Source organism: Gigantopelta aegis, chromosome 14, assembly GCF_016097555.1.
Source record: "Gigantopelta aegis isolate Gae_Host chromosome 14, Gae_host_genome, whole genome shotgun sequence".
Classification (NCBI taxonomy): Eukaryota; Metazoa; Mollusca; class Gastropoda; order Neomphalida; family Peltospiridae; genus Gigantopelta; species Gigantopelta aegis.
In genome coordinates this window covers 33210797-33230647 of record NC_054712.1, presented here as the reverse complement: position 1 = coordinate 33230647, position 19851 = coordinate 33210797, and the positions used below count along the sequence as shown (strand labels likewise).

The 19851-nt window shown below is 37.1% G+C and overlaps 1 protein-coding gene across 2 annotated transcripts in view; it reads right to left on the bottom strand.

The window, feature by feature from the left end:
* Positions 1-5897: 5897 nt before the first annotated feature.
* The window catches only part of LOC121388287 (cleavage and polyadenylation specificity factor subunit 5-like), a 67022-nt gene continuing 53068 nt past the window's right edge, over positions 5898-19851 (bottom strand). For both annotated transcript variants that reach the window (XM_041519566.1, XM_041519567.1), the window contains exon 7: positions 5898-6232. In XM_041519566.1, coding sequence (XP_041375500.1) covers positions 6211-6232 — 22 coding nt within the window. In that variant the 3' untranslated portion in view covers positions 5898-6210. The remainder of the gene's footprint in view (positions 6233-19851) is intronic.

Sequence of the window (19851 nt, the reverse complement as noted above, 5' to 3'; positions counted from 1 at the left end):
ATGAGGGTACTGGGAGTGTGCACCCCTCCCCCAAACTTCAAAGTAGTGAAACCCTATATATATAGGGGCGAGACATAGCCCAGTGGTAAACCGCTCGCTTGATGCACTGTCGGTCTGGGATCGATCCCCGTCAGTGGGCACATTGGGCTATTTCTCGCTCTAGCCAGTGCGCCACGACTGGTACATCAAAGACCGTGGTATGTGCTATCCTGTCTATGAGATGGTACATATAAAAGATCCCTTGCTGCTAATCGAAAAGAGTAGCCCATGAAGTTGCGATAGCGGGTTTCCTCCCTCAATATCTGTGTGGTCCTTAACCATATGTCCAACACTATATAACTGTAAATAAAATGTGTTGAGTGCATCGTTAAATAAAACATTTCCTTCCTTCCTTCCCTATATATATATATATATATATATATATATATATATATATATATATATATACACACACACACATACATGTAATTATATAATGCATGTAAGTGTTGGCTACTTTGGAATACGTAGGTGCCCTTTTTGGACGATGACACCCCCCCCCCCCCCCCCCCCCCCCCCCGTCCTAGAAAAATAATATTCAATTTGTCACTGTAATCCATAATAATAAATGTTTAAATGCCAATTTAGTCGTCTTCTTATTTTTTTGAAACAAATAAATAATAGTGTGTGTTCACTGCATATATTCAAAAAGTATAATTTAATAAGTGTGTAAATATATATATTTTTTATAATAATTTAATAAGTGTGTAAATAATATTTAAAAAATCCCTAAACTTTCGGCCACTTTGGACCAGGCAAAACACTGTGTATGTTCATAAAAAATCTGAGGAAAGAAAACGTAACCTACAAAATTGTAGCCTGTTTGTCTATAGTCCGTCCCACAGGGAACGCCTTTTTTATTCTATGAAATTTACTACCATTTATTTATTTCCGAGCCGTTTGTTTTCTAAAATACACACCAAAATAGTAAAAAAAAATTGTTATTTCCAAAACACGTTCACTTTTCTTCTTAGGTCAAACCAAACTAAAATTATTTACAATTTGTTTTGTTTTTTTGCAGGAGGATGGGACGAACTATAGAATGATGTTAATGTGAAATTAACAATTTACGTATGACACTTGTTGTGCATACGATATTGTTACGCCACCTATATATTCAACAGGTGGGTAATAACGTTTTTTCCCATGATGTAATCACATATTCTTATATCATGGGTGTCATTTTCTAATAAGTTTTTTTCAGGCGAAATGACCGGCCTCGGTGGCGTAGTGGTTAGGCCATCGGTCTACAGGCTGGTAGGTACTGGGTTCGTATCCCTGTCGAGGCATGGGATTTTTAATCCAGATACCGACTCCAAACCCCGAGTGAGTGCTCCGCAAGGCTCAATGGGTAGGTGTAAACCACTTGCACCGACCAGTGATCCATAACTGGTTCAACAAAGGCCACGGTTTGTGCTATCCTGCCTGTGAGAAGCGCAAATAAAAGATCCCTTGCTGCTAATCGGAAAGAGTAGCCCATGTAGTGGTGACAGCGGGTTTCCTATTAAAATCTGTCTAGTCCTTAACCATATGTCTGATGCCATATAAGTGTAAATAAAAATGTGTTGTGTGCGTCGTTAAATAAAACATTTCTTTCTTTCTTTCCTATATATTCAACAGCTGGGTAATAACGTTTTACACATGATGTAATCGCATATTCATATATCATGGGTGTCATTCTTTAATAAGTTTTTTTTTAGGCGAAATGGGATGTAAGCATAATGCCAGACAGCAAAGTTAATTTGCAGGCATCACTTATCACTTGTAGAACTGCATCTTTTGTATGGTTGTAGGTGTGTGCAGGGGGAGAGTTTCGGGGGGTCAAAACCCCTCCCTGCTCAAGCAAATTTTCTATATTTTCAATATATTTTCCGAAATGGAGGAGGGGGGGGGGGGGGGGGCCATGACTGGACCCCCTATAAATTTCGGTTGCCACAGTTTAATCCCCTCCCTGCTGAAGTTCTTGCATATGAGCCTGGGTTGACATTCTAATGGTAAAAATAAGGAGCAGAACATTGTTTATAGTTTTACTATAACATCATAAGTGCATGAGTTCTCCAATGACATAGGAATTAAAAAAAATATATATTTTGCAAAGAAGACCCTCTTTGGCAATGTACTCATTTTGTACTTCCAATTTTCTTTTAAATACATGTAATACTATTACTACTACTACATAATTTGTACAGAGCTAAATTTGCTGCTATTCAAATTGCACTTTCCATCTACAAGTTGATACAAGTTTTTGATGGGTCACTGAACAAAACATCCATACACAAAGACACGTTTATTAACACGAAATACTTGTCAGACAACATGCACAGCTTTAGAAGGAAGACAAACTCAAATTCAGTTTCTGAATAAAACATTTCATGGGTTGTAAAATATACTGCTCAACAAGTAAACAGAAATTGTTGTTTTATTCAATGCAATGTTCTTTTATCCATCTCCCTTCCTCAGATCTATCTGTGACTCATTTAAGTATGCCGAGAGAAAGAAATAAGGGAACACTTGGTATGGTAGATCAAATACCAGTCACCATTAGCATTGTAACGTCTCTGTACAGTAAAAAGATGCAATAATACAGTCTGTGAGACTGAATGTCAGTAATGTGAGATTGATTGTCAGTCATGTGAGACTGAATGTCAGTAATTTGAGACCTAATGTCAGTCATGCGAGACTGAATGTCAGTCAAGTGTGACTGAATGTCAGTAATGTGAGACTGAATGTCAGTAATGTGAGATTGTCAGTCATGTGAGACTGAATGTCAGTAATGTCAGTCATGTGAGACTGAATGTCAGTCATGTGAGACTGAATGTCAGTCATGTGAGACTGAATGTCAGTAATGCACTCAGGGGTGGGAATTGGTGAACTGTGAAAAAATGAAATCTAGCGGGGTCCCGGAAATTCCGAAATCCTTGGAGGAAAGGACGATTAAAATGTGAGGAAACGCAATGTTCCATGAGAGGAAAACAGCTGATCCGAGGAGAATTCCCACCCCTGCAGACTATATGTCAGTAACATTAGACTGGATGCCAGTAATGTGAAATTGATTGTCAGTCATGTGAGACTGAATGCCAGTCATATGAGATTGAATGTCAGTAACATGAGACTGAATGTCAGCCATGTGAGACTGGATGCCAGTAATGTGAAACTGGATGTCAGTAATGTGAGATTGAATGTCAGTAATGTCTGATTGAAAGTGAGACTGAATGTGAGTAATGTGAGACTGAATGTGACTAATGTTAGACTGAATGTCAGTCATGTAATACTGAATGTCAGTAATGTGAGACTGAATGTCAGTCATTTGAAATTGAATGTCAGTAATGTGAGAACGGATAGTCAGTAATGTGAGACCGAATGTCACTATGTGAGACTGAATGTCAGTCATGTGAGATTGAATGTCAGTCATGTGAGACTGAATGTCAGTAATGTGAGAATGAATGAGTAATGAGAGACTGAATATCAGTAATGTGAGACTGAATGAGTAATGAGACTGAATATCAGTAAAGTTAGACTGAATGAGTAATGTGAGACTGAATGAGTCATGTGAGACTGAATGTGTAATGTGAGATTGAATGAGTAATGTCAGACTGAATGTCACTACGACTGAGAGTTTAGATTGGTCACGTTTTCCGTTTAGTACTGCTGTGATCCCTTATTTCTTTCCATCAGTATATTTGCCTACTTGAATAATCTGATAATTAATTTCCAAATGACTCTTTTATCATTTGAAAACCAACACTTTCAGAAAACATTCTGTTTTCAATTAGCTTAGCGAATCATTACAAATACTGAACAAAATGTCCCGTGACTTTTAATGATGTTAACAAAAACATGGGAAACAGTTGAACTGACAATATCAACAAGGAGAAATTTCTGTGCATTAAACATTTATTACGAAGAGTTTGAGCTAAAAAAGGAAAATCCTGTTCACTCTTTGAACTATGAGGCAAAAACCCCAAAATATTAGGATATTTTGTCTGTGTTTTAATAGAATATTTGTAATGTACATTTTACCTAAATAGATGGAGTGTCACATACTTCAGTGTAATCTATATCTGTGACATCACACTATTGTCCTAGCTGCAGATTATCCTTCAAGACATCAGATATAAACATGAATGATGAATGAATGAATGAATGAATGTAAAACAGCTATGAGCAATGCAATTTGAACTTTTAGGGTGTTCATGTCAGAGATTTGAACCCACAACTGACAGCACTTTAGCCCACGAGGTCACATATTTGCATCATCAAATGATTAATGTAAATCTGATTACCGTAACAGTCCATATACATGTAACAGTAATGTATTTAGACAAAATACATACAACATAAGTCCAAATATTAAATCAGAAATAACAGATTAACACATTTTAGCTGCAGATTTTTTGCCAGAGGATAAAACGGGTATGGCGCTGTACCCATTTTTTGTTTATTGCAGATTTTATTTTTTAAGTTAACTTTTTGACAAAATTAATTACTCTTATCATTACTGTATGATTTTCTTAACCTTAACCCATTTCTTTCTGAGGGAGGCCCCCCATACCCCTTGTTGACTGTGGTTATATTCCATTCCATAGCGCCATACCCCAAAATTTCTTTCTGGCAGAAACACTGAACTCCTACTGGCCTTGGCAGTGGTGTGGTGGTTTAGTCATCAGACTGGTAGGCACTGGGTTCGCATCCCGATACTGGCTCTCACAGAGTGAGTTTTTATAGATATGTGAGATATGTGGTCACTACTCTCTCTCACTGTTAACCCACCAAGCTGGACATATAGCCCAAATAGATGAGGTATGTGCCTTGGATATAAGCAACACATAGACCTATGGAGAAAGTCAAAGGCCACTCACACCAAGTTCTAAACCCTGGCCTGGAACAACAGCCCAGTGCTTAGTTTTATGAAGCAATCTTAGTGCTAAAATAAGCTTCAGTCACGAAGTCCGATGGCGTTAAGATCACTTCGTAAAACAGGACTCAGCACAACGTACTTGAACATTACTTGAATGTAAGCATGGATCTGAATAAAGGTCCAAATGAACCTCCCTATATTGTTATATTTCTTTTCTATAGCATCTTTCTCTTTCGTTTAAAATATGCTATTTAAATACATAGGGGATATTCACTAGTATCAACATTTTAACAATAATTATATAAACTATACACTAGGGGATATGAGGTTAATACCACCATATGCTTTAAAAAACCCAACAAAATCTTGATAAAATATCTTTTACAAAATCTACATTTTTTTTTATGTATGCTTTTAGTTGGGGGTTACATTCTTGAAAAATACTGATAAATGTGAACAGCCACTTAAGTTTGTTTCGTTTAAATTTATTAATCATTGGCTATTGGATGTCAAACATTTTTTTACTGTGACAATCAGAGGAAACCCGCTACATTTTTCCATTATGCAGCAAGGGATCTTTTATATGCACTTTACCCACAAACAGGCACTGGTTGGAATGGGAAAAAATCCAATCACAGAATGGATCCACTGAGGAGTTTCGACCCTATGACCAAAGCACCTCAGGTGAGCGCTTTACTGAGTTAGATCCCACCCCCAGCTTCTTAAGATAATATTAGCTGGCAATAAAAACTCTCGCTCTTTTTCTCTCTCTCTGGTTAACTGACAATCTCTTTTTGTCTCCATCTCTCTCTCTCTCTCTCTCTCTCTCTCTCTCTCTCTCTCTCTCTCTCTCTCTCTCTCTCTCTCTCTCTCTCTCTCTCTCTCTCTCTCTCTCTCTCTCTCTCTCTCTCTCTCTCTCTCTCTCTCACACACACACACACACAATGTAAAAAATATGTACTGAATATAATTCTGGGACTGAAATAACAAAACACCACAGTTTCAGTACACAAGTAAAAGTTTACTACATTAAAAATGATGAAAGTTTTATTTAGAACTGGAAATGAAACTTCTGTAGGAGAACTGTCCAATGTCCATATGAAAACATGATATCAGTCCCAACTCTTGAAAGTCTGGCGTGAGAACCTCAAACTGGCTGTGGCACATTTCTCAATTCTGGATATCTCTTTCAGAAATTTCCGATGGAGATCTCTTCATGATCATATGAAAATGGTGTCCATTGAAATTAAAACAAATATCAGCACCATGGTCTCTTGATGGAAATGATTGGATGAACACACACATTCAGGATGTCAGTTGTAGATGAAGTTGAACCTGAAATATATTTTAAAAATAAGCATTAATTTTTTTAAATGTAAAACCTAGTGAAACCTGTGTTACGTTAAAGTTGAAGTTTGTTTTGTTTAACGACACCACTAGAGCACATTGATCAATTAATTATTAGCTATTAGATGTCAAACATTGGTAATTTTGACACACAGTCTTAGAGGAAACCCGCTAAATGTTTTCATTAGTAGCAAGGGATCTTTTATATGCACCATTCCACTGACAGGATAGCACATACCACAGCCCTTTGATATACCAGATGTGGTGCACTGGCTGGAATGAGAAATAGCCCAATGGGCCCACCTATGGGGACTGATCCTAGACTGACTGCGCATCAAGCGTGTTTTTTACCAGTGGGCTACGTCCCGCCCCTCTGTTACCCAGCCCCTTAAATGGACTGTCCTGAGTTAGTTGCCATAGTTACGATGTTACAGACTAACAGACTCTTTAGTGTAAAATTACATATTAAAGAAAGGTTTCTCAGTGAAACATCAGTGGCTGTATATTAAATGTCTTTCTGATTGTCTTGTTGTCTGTGTCTTGTTGTCTGTACTAGGTCAAAATTAATTTTATCATCCATTAAAGGCTTTTGTATGAGATATCGCTGGCACTATAATTTGCGATATCTCCTGCGATATTCTCCTAGGAGATATCGCTTCTTTTATTAAGTCACTGTGTACATGTATGTTTCAGCGCTAAACCTATCATTAGTGAAGTCACGCCACTGTCGTTCTGCTAGTTAACGAGTCTACTGCTGCCAAATATAGTGACATTCAATCCACATTACTGACATTGTTTACAATTGTCGCAAATGAAAAGAATGATAATGGATAATAAAATGAATACACCCCTTGTGTCTTGTAATATCATAATGTATCAGCACTCATTGATAAAAGTATAAAAATCGTCGGCAAGCCTCGGATTTCATACTTTTATCAACTGGTGCTGATAAATTATGATATCACAAGACATGATATAATGTCTATTTTTTCATATGTATAAAATTATTGGGAGACCAAATCCAGTTTGGACTACTTACAGACAGGATGACCAGAAACACAAACTATATTTAGTATGCAAATTTAGCTGTTAAAACATTTGATTGGTAATGGCTACAAAGTCAGGATTGTCTCTATCAATAACAAAATATATGACTGTTTATAAAATGGCATTTATAAATTAAAGGGTTGACAACCAAAAGTTGAAGTTTAAAAATCTAAAGAGCAAAATGTTTTATTTATTTTTTCCAATTACAGTCTTCATTGAAAAAATGTCCGGCCAGTGCACCACAACTGGTATACCAAAGGCTGTGGTATGTGCTATCCTGTCTGTGGGATAGTGCATATAAAAGATCCCTTGCTACTAATCGAAAAAGAGTAGCCCATGAAGTGGCGACAGTAGGTTTCCTCTCTCAATATCTGTGTGGTCCTTAACCATATATGTCCGACACCATATAACCGTAAATAAAATGTGTTAAGTGCATGGTTAAATAAAACATTTCCTTTCTTCTTTCCTTCATTGAAAAATGGCCAGTGACCACTCACACTGTGAACTGATTGCTTTGCAATACATTTTTAATAAATTTAATTGGATTTTTAAAAATAAATTTTATTTGAAACTTCATGTGATTACTTGCTTAGCTAGCACTATTTCAGCTTGCCTCGATTTTGCTCGTGGAAATGACTGAGTTAAGTAGCTTTTCATGACTCCTGTTACATATATATATATAGGATATTAAACGAGCTTCCATTTCGTATCATGTTTATGTCCTGAGTGAAAATTATTTCAAGAGATTTGAAATGATAGTGAATTTAATATCCTATTTATAACCCATAATCGATCTTAATTGATATCACTCAACTTGTTTGGTTGGCGTTCCTGTAAGGTTGTAGTATGCCAAACGATGACGTCATTGTGTGACGTCGAAGTGTTACATCCCACTTGGCTTTTTAGTGGGATGTATCACTTTGATATGTACCAATATATTTTTAACCATATGGGTAATAAATGTCTTTCCTTAGAAACTACATGGAAAAGACGAAGAGAACAATCATTCTGAGATTACTACTGTCCCCTATCAGGCCCAACAAACTTTCACATCTCCTAAGTTCAAGGACCATAACTCTCTGAAAAATGGGTAAATCACCATGAAAGTCAAACGTAGAACACGATAAAGGTATATACACAAAAGTTTCAGCTTAATTTACGAGGCATTACGAAAAGACTAAGTCCAGAAAACAAATTTTCATATCTCCCAAGTTAAAGGACCATAACTCTGTGAAAAATGGGAAAATCGACATGAAATCAACAGAACAGGCATTGCTGGAAAAAAGTCCAGAAAACTATATGTGGGACAGATGGACGGACAGACACACTGACAGACAGAAGGATGGATATGACACCTATTGTCGCCTCTGGTTAAATTGGCAATACTCAAAGAGCGAATATAGCCAGTTCTAGCTGTTAACAATTATGTAATTAACGGATATACAGAGGTTATTACCAGAGTGTTTTTTGGTACTGTCAATATCATATATTAGGAATAAAAATTGTATTATGCGAGCCTCTGGCGAGCATAATACATTATTTTTATTCCTAATATATGATATTGACGATACCGAAATACACGAGGGTAATAATCTCTTTATCATATAAGCTCAAGCTTAATACAACATGTTTTTGTAAACTGTACACACAACTTTAATTCCATTCCGCCATTACTAGATATTCAAATGACGTAAGAATATGTGGCGCGGTATATTTTTGAATGGAAATGACGTCAAACTCGAATGACGTCATTTTGGATGTCCTTACATCAAAATAAAGTTATGCCTAACGTTTTTTGTTTTCTGATCGCTGGACAGCTTTCAGTGTCAAATTGCCATTGAAATGTTTCTATTTGATGACTATGAATGCATATGTCAATCATGGAGTGTCACCCAAGTATGTTTGCTTAAATGTCAATAAACCTAGTGCCGAGACCTCGACTAATTTACATCTAACTTGCAAAGTTATCAAATTCTTAAAGCATGTGATCTGAAAAATATCACATACTTTGATTGCACTGAAAATGTAAGATATTATATGATAAATAGAGGTTATTACCAGAATATTTTTTGGTACTGTCAATATCATATATTAGGAATAACAATTGTATTATGCGAGCCTCTGTCATAAACCCATGTGATAATTTTAGTGTATTAACCTGGTCTCTAGGTAATGTGTTGCTGTGGATGTGTCATTTGCTTACATGCCAACAAGACCTGTGTTCCTGAGTGTAACGATTTCAAAGATTTAGTTAAAATATGTGACGTCAAACTAATTTGTGCTAATTAGTACTGTAATTTACTAAAAATTGAATTAAAATGTTATTTTAGAAGTGTTATAGGATAAATAGAATTCGCTAGTCATGTTTTTTAATATGTAAAATATCAATCTCGTCTAGCTAATCGGTATTTGTCTCGGCAGAGCCTTAACAAATACTGATTAACATAGACTTGGTTGATATTTTCCATATTAAAAAATATTTTTTTCGAATCCTCTATGTATCAGTTGGTAATGTGTAACATCAGCTAAAAGACCACAATAAAATAAATGCTGTATTTTCATAATTTTAAAAAAAATTAAAAATGGGGGTGGGGAAGGGATTTTTTTTTTTTTTAATCATAAAAAAATATTTTCATGCACTGGAAGAACCACACATTAAAGGGACAGACCCTAGTTTCAACCTGTGAAAATTAACACTAAGTTTAGTTAATACACAAACCTGTAACACATTTGGATAAAACTACAATTGAGTGAAACACGAGTCTGTGACTTTGACATTGTAAAATACCGTCTAAAAATAGACTAAAACTCGACTCCATAACTGTTACTTCTCAGACGCACGTGCGTTTTTAAAAATATGATAAATGCATTTTGTGATATTAAAAACACCAGTATGACCAAAAACACTTCGAATGTACGGAAATTGATCATCTGAACAATAAAATCTATGTAAAGTATGATTTCTGGTATCAAAAATGGCTATAATAGTCAAAATATTGCCTTAGTGTTTAAAAACTAGGGTATGTGCCTTTAAGGATGAAATATGTTTACAGGACAGTAATAATGTATTTTGGGTGAGCCTTTATCCCTGGGTCAAATGAGGATAAAAATCTACAATTAAGAGATCAGGGGTTTTGCCAGAGGGTACGAAAGGTATAATTACAAACCCTAAAATCTTGAAAGTTAATGGATACATTTTTATAATTTTTAGAAATATTATAGTAAGAGAACTGCTTCTTAAAGTTTGTCAAAATACATGAAATGCAGCATCTCATTTCAAAAGATTTCAAACCCATAACCACCTAGTAGGGGCACTTAACATCGGTCTTGTTTTTCTTAACATATATCGATGTGTGTTGACTGACTTTTCAAGTCTCTAAATACCATCACGAGAAAAGGGGTCTGACAGTACATAGAGTCAAAAAAATATCTCTAAGAAAATACAACAAAATATCGGCATGTACAGAAATACGATACTAACGAAAACATGTCGGTCAAACTATAGGCTTCAAAACAATGTATCCTCAAATTATATTTTGGCAGAAAGCCTGGATAGGACTACTTTAAATATGTTTCACTGTACAATTATAAATTGATTTTTTATATAACCTTGCTGCTTGAAATAAAAATTTAATGTTGTTTTTTTTTCTCCTTAGTTTCTATTTTTCAAATTAAAAAAATAAAAATAATTAATTTTGTTTATTATTATTTATTTATTTACTTACTTATTATTATTTTTTACACTTTTCATATGAGTATGCAAGAAGTGTGTACTTGAAAACTCTACAGCTGGTAATTCACATTGTTATAAATCTCTTCTAAAACGTTATACATTTATCAGCAAAACTATGATCCACAAAGGGAGCAATTAAACTCCTCAACGAGAATTTGCCAGGGTAACAATTACAGCTTATACTGCCTGATGCTCAGCTCACATGTGTGTGGATCTGCAAATCTGCCAAAAAAAGAAAGAAAAAAAGCCCAGAAGCTGCAGGCAACAATTTTCTAGCATATACACCCAAGTATTGATTTGTCCCGGGATACTTATTAAAAAAGTGTGAAAACTGCCTGGCTGCCGCTTCCTAATTGCTGTGGTGGGAATCCTCAAAGGTTGCTATGCTACCAGACCTTGTGCCAAGCTCATCTGGTGCCCGGTGAGACGTCTGCCACGCTTAGCCATCTGCCAACCCTATAGGCCCCCCCTCCCACCCCAGCGAGTCCTCCTCACCCACCAGCCAGCCCAGCAGCCACCTGTTCTAGTACTGCAACCTGTTTTCAACACTGTCGGGGTTAACATCCCAAAGGGACCTTCATCCTCCAGCGGGACTTCGCGAGACAATCAACTTGGTTTAGCCAGGGTGACAACACTAATGCAAGTGATCTGGGGGGACCATGACCAGAACAAGAAGCTTCATTTAGCCGAGGGCGAAAACAACACCGCTATGAAGATAATTGTCCGAAGTCACTCTTTTGAACTATGAGGCAAAAAACCTAGAATATCATTAGGATATTTTGTCTGTGTTATAATCGAATACAAACATTAGATGGCAGTGTCCTCGCTGAATAAAACATGTTAACCGTGAAGAGGGATAAAAGGCAATGCTGTTGAAAAGACCTTAAGGGAGTTTTAAGCAATGTTATCTCCCATTAAACGTACAAGTACTTGGTTCTCTCTCGAGGGAAGGATGGTGGCAAAGCGCTCGCTCGCTTGATGTGCGGTCGGTTTGGGATCGATCCCCGCGGTGGGCCCATTGGGCTATTTCTCGTTCCAGCCAGTGCACCACAACTGGTATATCAAGGGCCGTGGTAAGTGCTATCCTGTCTGTGGGATGGTGCACATAAAAGATCCCTTGCTGCTAATCAGAAAGAGTAGCCCATGAAGTGGTCACAGCGGGTGTCCTCTCTCAATATCTGTATGGTCCTTAACCATATGTCCGACGCCATATAACCGTAATTAAATATGTTGAGTGCCTTGTTAAATAAATCATTTCCTTTCTCTTGAGGGCGGGAATGGGGGAGGCGGGAGAGGGAGAGAATCTAGCCGAGTCGGTAAAACGTTTGCCTGAGGTGTTTGGGTCCAAGGATCGTTCCCCCCCCCCCCCATGACTGGTATAGTCTTTGCCGGGAAAGGAGAGTAATAACTCCTACTCCCCTCAGCAAAGTTTTAGGAGAGGGGAAAATTGATCACCTTGCAATACAAATTTTAATGAATTTTATTTGAAACTTCATGCGATTGCTCACCTAACACCATTTCAGGAGAGTGATCTTCAGATCCGGTTAATATAGCTAATGGTAAAAATTGGTATATCAAAGGCCATGGTATGTACTGTCTTATCCAAGGGGAAAATGCATATAAAAGGTCCCTTGCTACTAATGGAAAAAATGTGGTTGGTTTTCTCTGAAGGCTCGGTGTCAGAATTATAATAAATGTCTGGCATCCAGCCGATGATTAATAAATCAATGTGCTCTAGTGGTGTCGTTTAACAAAACAAACTGGTTATCCATTTTACAACCTTCAGAATTCAAAACATTTAATCAGCAGTACAAAATCGATTTGCAGTGGCATTTTTATAATTATTGGGTATTTTCTTTAATTTGGGCCGGATTTAGCTCAGTTGACTGAGGTGCTTGTGTCGCAGGATCGAATCACCTCAGTGGATCCGTTCAACTGATTGGGGTTTTTCTCGTTCCAACCAGTGCATCACAACTGGTCAAAGGCCGTGGTATGCACTTTCCTGTCTGTGGGAAGATGCATATAAAAGATCCTTTGTTGCATTCAGAAAATGTAGCAGGTTTCCTCTATTGATTACGAGTCGGAGTTACCAAATGTTTGACATCCAATAGCCGATGATTAATCAATGTGCTCTAGTGGTGTTGTTAAACAAAACATTTTTTTCTTTCTTTAAATTATTTTTACAAAACTGTCATTGCAAGATATTTACAATGCGTAAACACCTGCGTTTCTTAAATTCAGTCCTTAAACTAATGTTTGAACAAAAACAATGGCTAATGGACTTAAATACTTTAAAAAACCCCAGAAGGGAATATGATAACAGAAAGAGAGCATCAGGGTTTCTGCCAGAGGGTAAAACGGGTATGGTGCCATACCCAAATTATTATTTTTTTAAGTCAACATTTTGACAAAATTAACGATTATTATCATTATTGTATGATTTTCTTAACCCTAACCCTAAATGTAACCCATTTTCTTTGTTGGGGAGGCCCCCCTTACCCCCCTGTTGACTGTGGCTGCATTCAATTTCATAGTGCCATCCCCAAAAATTTCTTTCTGGCAGAAACACTGAGCATACATGTATATATGTTACTTGCCCAAAGTATTCATATTTTGTTTTCCAGTTGTATAAATACTTTAAAAATCTAAATGAAAATTAAGATATTATCAGGGCTCACCCAGCCCCATGGCCAAATTAACCGACTGCTAATTTTAATACAAAGTGGCTACAACATTTAGTATTTGGCTAATATAATTTTGTTTAAAATAGCCTCCTTTTTTTGGTTTTAATTTTCAAGGAATTGTCTATATACCTGAAATTGGCTAAAGCAAATTTCTTTTCATTGTGAGTCCTGTATTATGTAAATGAATCATTTCATTTTAACTTATTTTCGTGCTTATATCCAATTAAGGTTCAAGCATACACACACCTCGGCTATCTGGTTGTCTGTTCAGGACAGTGGGTTAGTTGTTAGTAAGAGAGAGAAGAGGATGTAGTGGCCTTACACCTACCCACTGAGCCCTTAAGAACTCACCCTGGATTGGAGCCGGTACTGGGCTGCGAACCCTGTACCTACCAGCATGTAGTCTGATGGCTTAACCACTGCGCCACTGAGGCCGGTTTAAGTGAATCAAAACAACTGAAAATCGTATAAAACTAAGCCAGGGCCCTGTTCCACGAAGCGATATTAGCCCTAAGATCACCTTAGTGCATAAGGTAGCTATGCACTTAAGATGATCTTAGGGCTAAGATCGCTTTGTGGAACGGGTCTCAGAACTGATTTAGCCTTATGGGAGTCCTCAGACTGACCTCAGCACCAAGTTAAAAACATTTTGAGGTGAAGTGAAAAATCTTTGTCAACAGATCCCAGCTGACCTTAGAACAAGGGGTAGCTGTGTTTTCACCTTGACGTATTACCTGCCCCTGCCACGCGTCGCCCTGCTGGACCTTACCGCGAGGTTACGAGTCCTTTCTTGTGACGCAAACCTCTGACCTCCGTCCCCTTGCTATTGTGCAGACCCCTGCTGGCCCCTAGAGCTCTGGCTGCAAAGGACCACCTGTCAAATGTCGCAACGCCATTTGGTCATAATTTAATTACCGAAAATAGCTCTAAACTCTGAGTGACCGGACCTTTCAGCGAGAGCGGTTCAAACATGCAACAACTCTCTCGCGATTAAAAGTTCCATAATTACAGATACAGATACAAGATGGCACATTGCAAATTCTGTTTTGTTACACGAGAAATTGAATTAGAATTTTGATCATCTAGCTTAGATTATTTGGATGGTCCTAGTGTGCCGTGGCTATTACTGGCTGATTAGGTTATGAAAATCACATAAACCTCAGCCGACCCATGCAACAATTCTCTGCAACACCAGAGGAGGTAATTATCTTTTGATTACCCAGCCACCTGGCAGACTGGTGAGATATAACACTCTCTCCAGTGGATATATACCGTCCTCAGTGGTGCAGTGGTAAAAACCATCAGATTTAAAGGATGGTAGGTACTTGGTTCATGTCCCAGTAATGGCTCCCATCTATAGTGGCCCATTGGGTTATTATTTTTGTTCCAGCACCATCAGACTAAAGGCTGGTAGGTACTGGGTTCGTATCCCAGTAGTGGCTCCCATCTATAGTGGCCCATTGGGTTATTATTTTCGTTCCAGCACCATCAGACTAAAGGCTGGTAGGTACTGGGTTCGTATCCCAGTAATGGCTCCCATCTATAGTGGCCCATTGGGTTATTATTTTTGTTCCAGCACCATCAGACTAAAGGCTGGTAGGTACTGGGTTCGTATCCCAGTAGTGGCTCCCATCTATAGTGGCCCATTGGGTTATTATTTTTGTTCCAGCACCATCAGACTAAAGGCTGGTAGGTACTGGGTTCGTATCCCAGTAGTGGCTCCCATCTATAGTGGCCCATTGGGTTATTATTTTTGTTCCAGCACCATCAGACTAAAGGCTGGTAGGTACTGGGTTCGTATCCCAGTAGTGGCTCCCATCTATAGTGGCCCATTGGGTTATTATTTTTGTTCCAGCACCATCAGACTAAAGGCTGGTAGGTACTGGGTTCGTATCCCAGTAGTGGCTCCCATCTATAGTGAGTGGCCCATTGGGTTATTATTTTTGTTTCAGCACCATCAGACTAAAGGCTGGTAGGTACTGGGTTCGTATCCCAGTACCGGCTCTCACCCAGAATGGCCACATTAGGTTATTTCTCATTCCAACCAGTGTTCCACAACTGGTGTAACAAAGGCCGTGGTATGTACTATCTTCTCTGTGGGATGGTACATATAAAAGATACATTGTTGCTAACTGAGACAAGCAGCCCATGAAAATGATTAAAAAAAGTTATTGCTTAGATAAAAAAAAAAATCAAAACAAAAGAAAGAAAAGATTTTCAATCTTCATTACTGGGCAGCAGCAGGCAGCAATTTTCACATACATGTTTTATGCTTAATACTCTCAGTAGATAGTCACCTCGTTTTCTCCATTACTTTCAAAAGTTTAAAGTTTTTTTTGTTTAATGACACCACTAGAGCACATTGACTTATTTATCATCAGCTATTGGATGTCAAACATTTGGTAATTTTGACCCGCTACTTTTTCAATTAGCAAGGGATCTTTTATATGACCCATCCCACGGCCTTTGATATACCAGTCGTGATGCACTGACTGGAACGAAAAATAGCCCAATGGGCCACCAATGAGAATCGATCCTAGACTGACCGCGCATCAGGCGAGTGCTTTACCACTGGGCTATGTCCCTCCCCAGCATTTGTTCCAGAAAGAAATTTTTGGGTATGGTGCTATGAAATTGAATGCATCCACAGTCAGGCAGAAAGACCCCCCCCCCCCCGAAAGAAAAATGGGTTAATTTTAAGGCTAGGGTTAAGAAAATCATACAGTAAGGAGAAGAGTAATTAAATTTGTCAAAAGATTAACTTTAAAAAAAATTATCTGCAAAAAAATGTTGGTATGGTGCCATACCCATTTTAACCCCTGGCAGAGAAACTCTGTACACCATGATATTGAGATTTTCACAGTTATCAACATTTATATAAATGAATGAATGTTTGATGACACCCCAGCACAAACATACACATCGGCTATTGGGTGTCAAAAAAGGGTAGGGTTAAGAAAATCATACAGTAATGATAAGAGTAATTAATTATGTCAAAAGATTAACTTAAAAAAAACAAAACAAACATCTGCAAAACAATTTGGGTATGGTGCCATACCCGTTTTACTTTCTGGCAGAAACCCTGCTTCCCACCTTTCTTTTGAAAAAAGGGGTATATAGGGGGCATCCCCCCGAAAGAAAATGGGTTACTTTTAAGGCTAGGGTTAAGAAAATCAAACAGTAATGATAAGAGTAATTAATTTTGTCAAAAGATTAACGTAACAAAAATAATAATCTGCAAAATATTTTGGGTATGCCACCATACCCGTTTTACTCTCTGGCAGAAACCCTGCTTCCCACCTTTCTTTTGAAAAAAGGCACTGAACACTGGATTTTATTAGCCAACTGTTATATATTATTATTATTATTTTTTTTTGCAAGACATGCAGTCCTCCCAATTGATCTAGTGGATGAGATCACACAGCAGTAAGTTAACGTGATTAGAGGACGAGTTTCTAATCTGCGATATTAACGTGCTTCACTTCGGCCACCAGGCGGCGCTGTGCCGTCTGGCGAGTGCGGCAGAATGGAGGTAAATGTCAGAACCAATCAATCTTAATACAATCAACAAGTAATTAACTTACTCGGCAGCAACAGATACTGATTATTGTCGGAATATAACACGTACATGACGGCTAAACCGAGGCTTGGCAGGTTAACACTCGGTGTTTTGTATTGGGGAGATTCTGTCCATCATGGTCAGTGCTGGTCTGGCAGTACATTTTAAAGTACAGCACTGTTGATTCCAAGAGGTGGGATGTGGCTCAGTAGTAGAGCACTTGCTCCAAGTGTGATGGGTCACAGGATCAATTGCCGTCAATGGACTCGATGTTTTTTTTCACCCACCATTCCAATCAGTATCACATGCAGATCACATGACTGGTATATAAAACTCCCCTGAGTTTGTTTTGTTTATCATTAGAGCATATTTAATTTATTAATCATTAGCTATTGAAAGTCAAACATTTGTAATTTTGACATATAGTCTTAGAGAGGAAACCCGCTTCATTATTCAGTTAGCAGCAAGAGATCTTTTATATTAATGCACCATCCTACAGAGAACACAGCACATACCACAGCCTTTGATATACAAGTTGTGGTGCACTGGCTGGAACAAGAAATAGCCCAATGGGCCCTAAAATGCAGATTTATCCTATAGACTGACCGCGCATCCGGTGAGCACTATGTTAGTGTAATAAAGTAATTAATTTCACTTTAATTTTTTTTTTAAAAGACAGAAAAAGAGAGAAAAAGAAAGAAAGAAAAGTTTTAAAAAAGTATATTATTTCTATCACTCATAAATTAAAAAAACAATATATAGGGAAAATGTAGAATATGATATGCGGAGAGATAGTTTTTCACATAAATTAGTGTTTACATTTCAAGATCAATTATCTTGCATACATATATGTATCTGGAAATTCTACTGTGTTTCCATATTCCATATTCAACTGAATCAGGACTGTATTTTTCCATACCACAGTCCTAACATCACCAGCTTTTAATTCATATATACTGTTTACATTTATTTATTTCCTTCATAATTAATACACAATTCACAATTTCCATAAATACATTATAAAATCCACCTACAATCCATGAATATGTTTTTGCTTCAAAATTGTTTTATACAAAGTATACCCACAACTAATAACTGTTTGTGTTTATGAATTTACGCTAATTTATTTACTGCTAAAACAATTTATTTATTTCATATTATAATTTATTTACTTTGTAATATCATTTATTTTGAAAGAAAATATTAAAAGAACATAATTTAGTATTAACTAACTTAATTTATTACTAATTATTAACACAATAATTAATTTATATAATTTGTCTATCTGCCAACCTTAAAACAATATGAAAGTTTATCATATATAAAAAAAATTGAGGGTTTTTTTGTGGGTTTTTTCAGTTTAACAATATTTTATTTTATTTCATGTTATTTTATTTTATTTTATTTTATTTTATTTTATTCCATTTCATCTTATTTTATTCATTTATTAATTTTTTTTGGTACAAATCATTTATACAATTCTTTTGTTTTGCAATTAACACTTAAAACGGTCGGCAACAAATATTCTGTTGTCAATAGCAATGTCGCAGCAGTCAGGGGTTGACAAAATAAAACCACGCTCCAACCAACAAGCTCATCTGACAGGTCTCCGTCCGACGCAATTAGCCCCCATAGAATCAAACACGTCTGTATGATTCACACTTCTCGCCGATTCACCCCTTGTTCTTTCGCAAAAATAAGTCGTGCCCGTTGTCTGTGCTACAAAAACCCCTGGCCAGATGGCATGGAGCGGAAAAGTGCGTAAATCATCATGTTGATTATAGCGCAGTGATCTCCCACTGTCACCTTCAGACAATGGGAAGATCCCAAGGGTCATCGTCTTTTTGAATAACAAGGAGATGCACACTGCAAGACAAAGGGAGTCGAGAACAAAACTGGGAGGAAGGAAAAAAAAAAAGAAAGAAAGAAAAAAAAAAATAGTTCGGCAAACTTTCCCCGAACAATTGAATGAGAGTGAAGAAAATTAAATGCATATAAATGAGATAGGTCCTGAACGGGCTAGGAAGTCAGTTACACTTTGTTTGTCTGAATCACGTCAAGGGTAACAGAAAGATTTGTAATGTGTCAAATAAATTCGGATCATTTATGCACACAGAGAAAAAGGTCATTGTGATGGACGCAAGTGAAGATAATGAAAACATTAATTACAGTTTAAGAAAGAAGACAACAAGACAGAACAAAGAAAGGACCCCCCCCCCCCCACACACACACCCCTACCCCACCACCATCTTTCTTAAGAAAAATAAAAACCTTTAGTGATGGATAACGTACATACAACATAATTTGTAAATACACCATTTTCATATGCATGCAAGTTTATTATTACTTTGCCCAATGTTTGAGGGTATTCTCAAGGTGAACAGAAAATTTTGCAAAATTATCTAAAAAAAACCCTTCAAAAATGGTGTGTGTGTGTGTGTGTGTGTGTGTAAAAACCCTTACAGTAACATGAAATTGTTCTACAAAGTATCATATATTACATAAAATAAAATCTGTCAATTGTTTTTAAAATTCACAACTGGTGAATTTAACAAATTGCATAGTTATCACTGCTTTTTATACA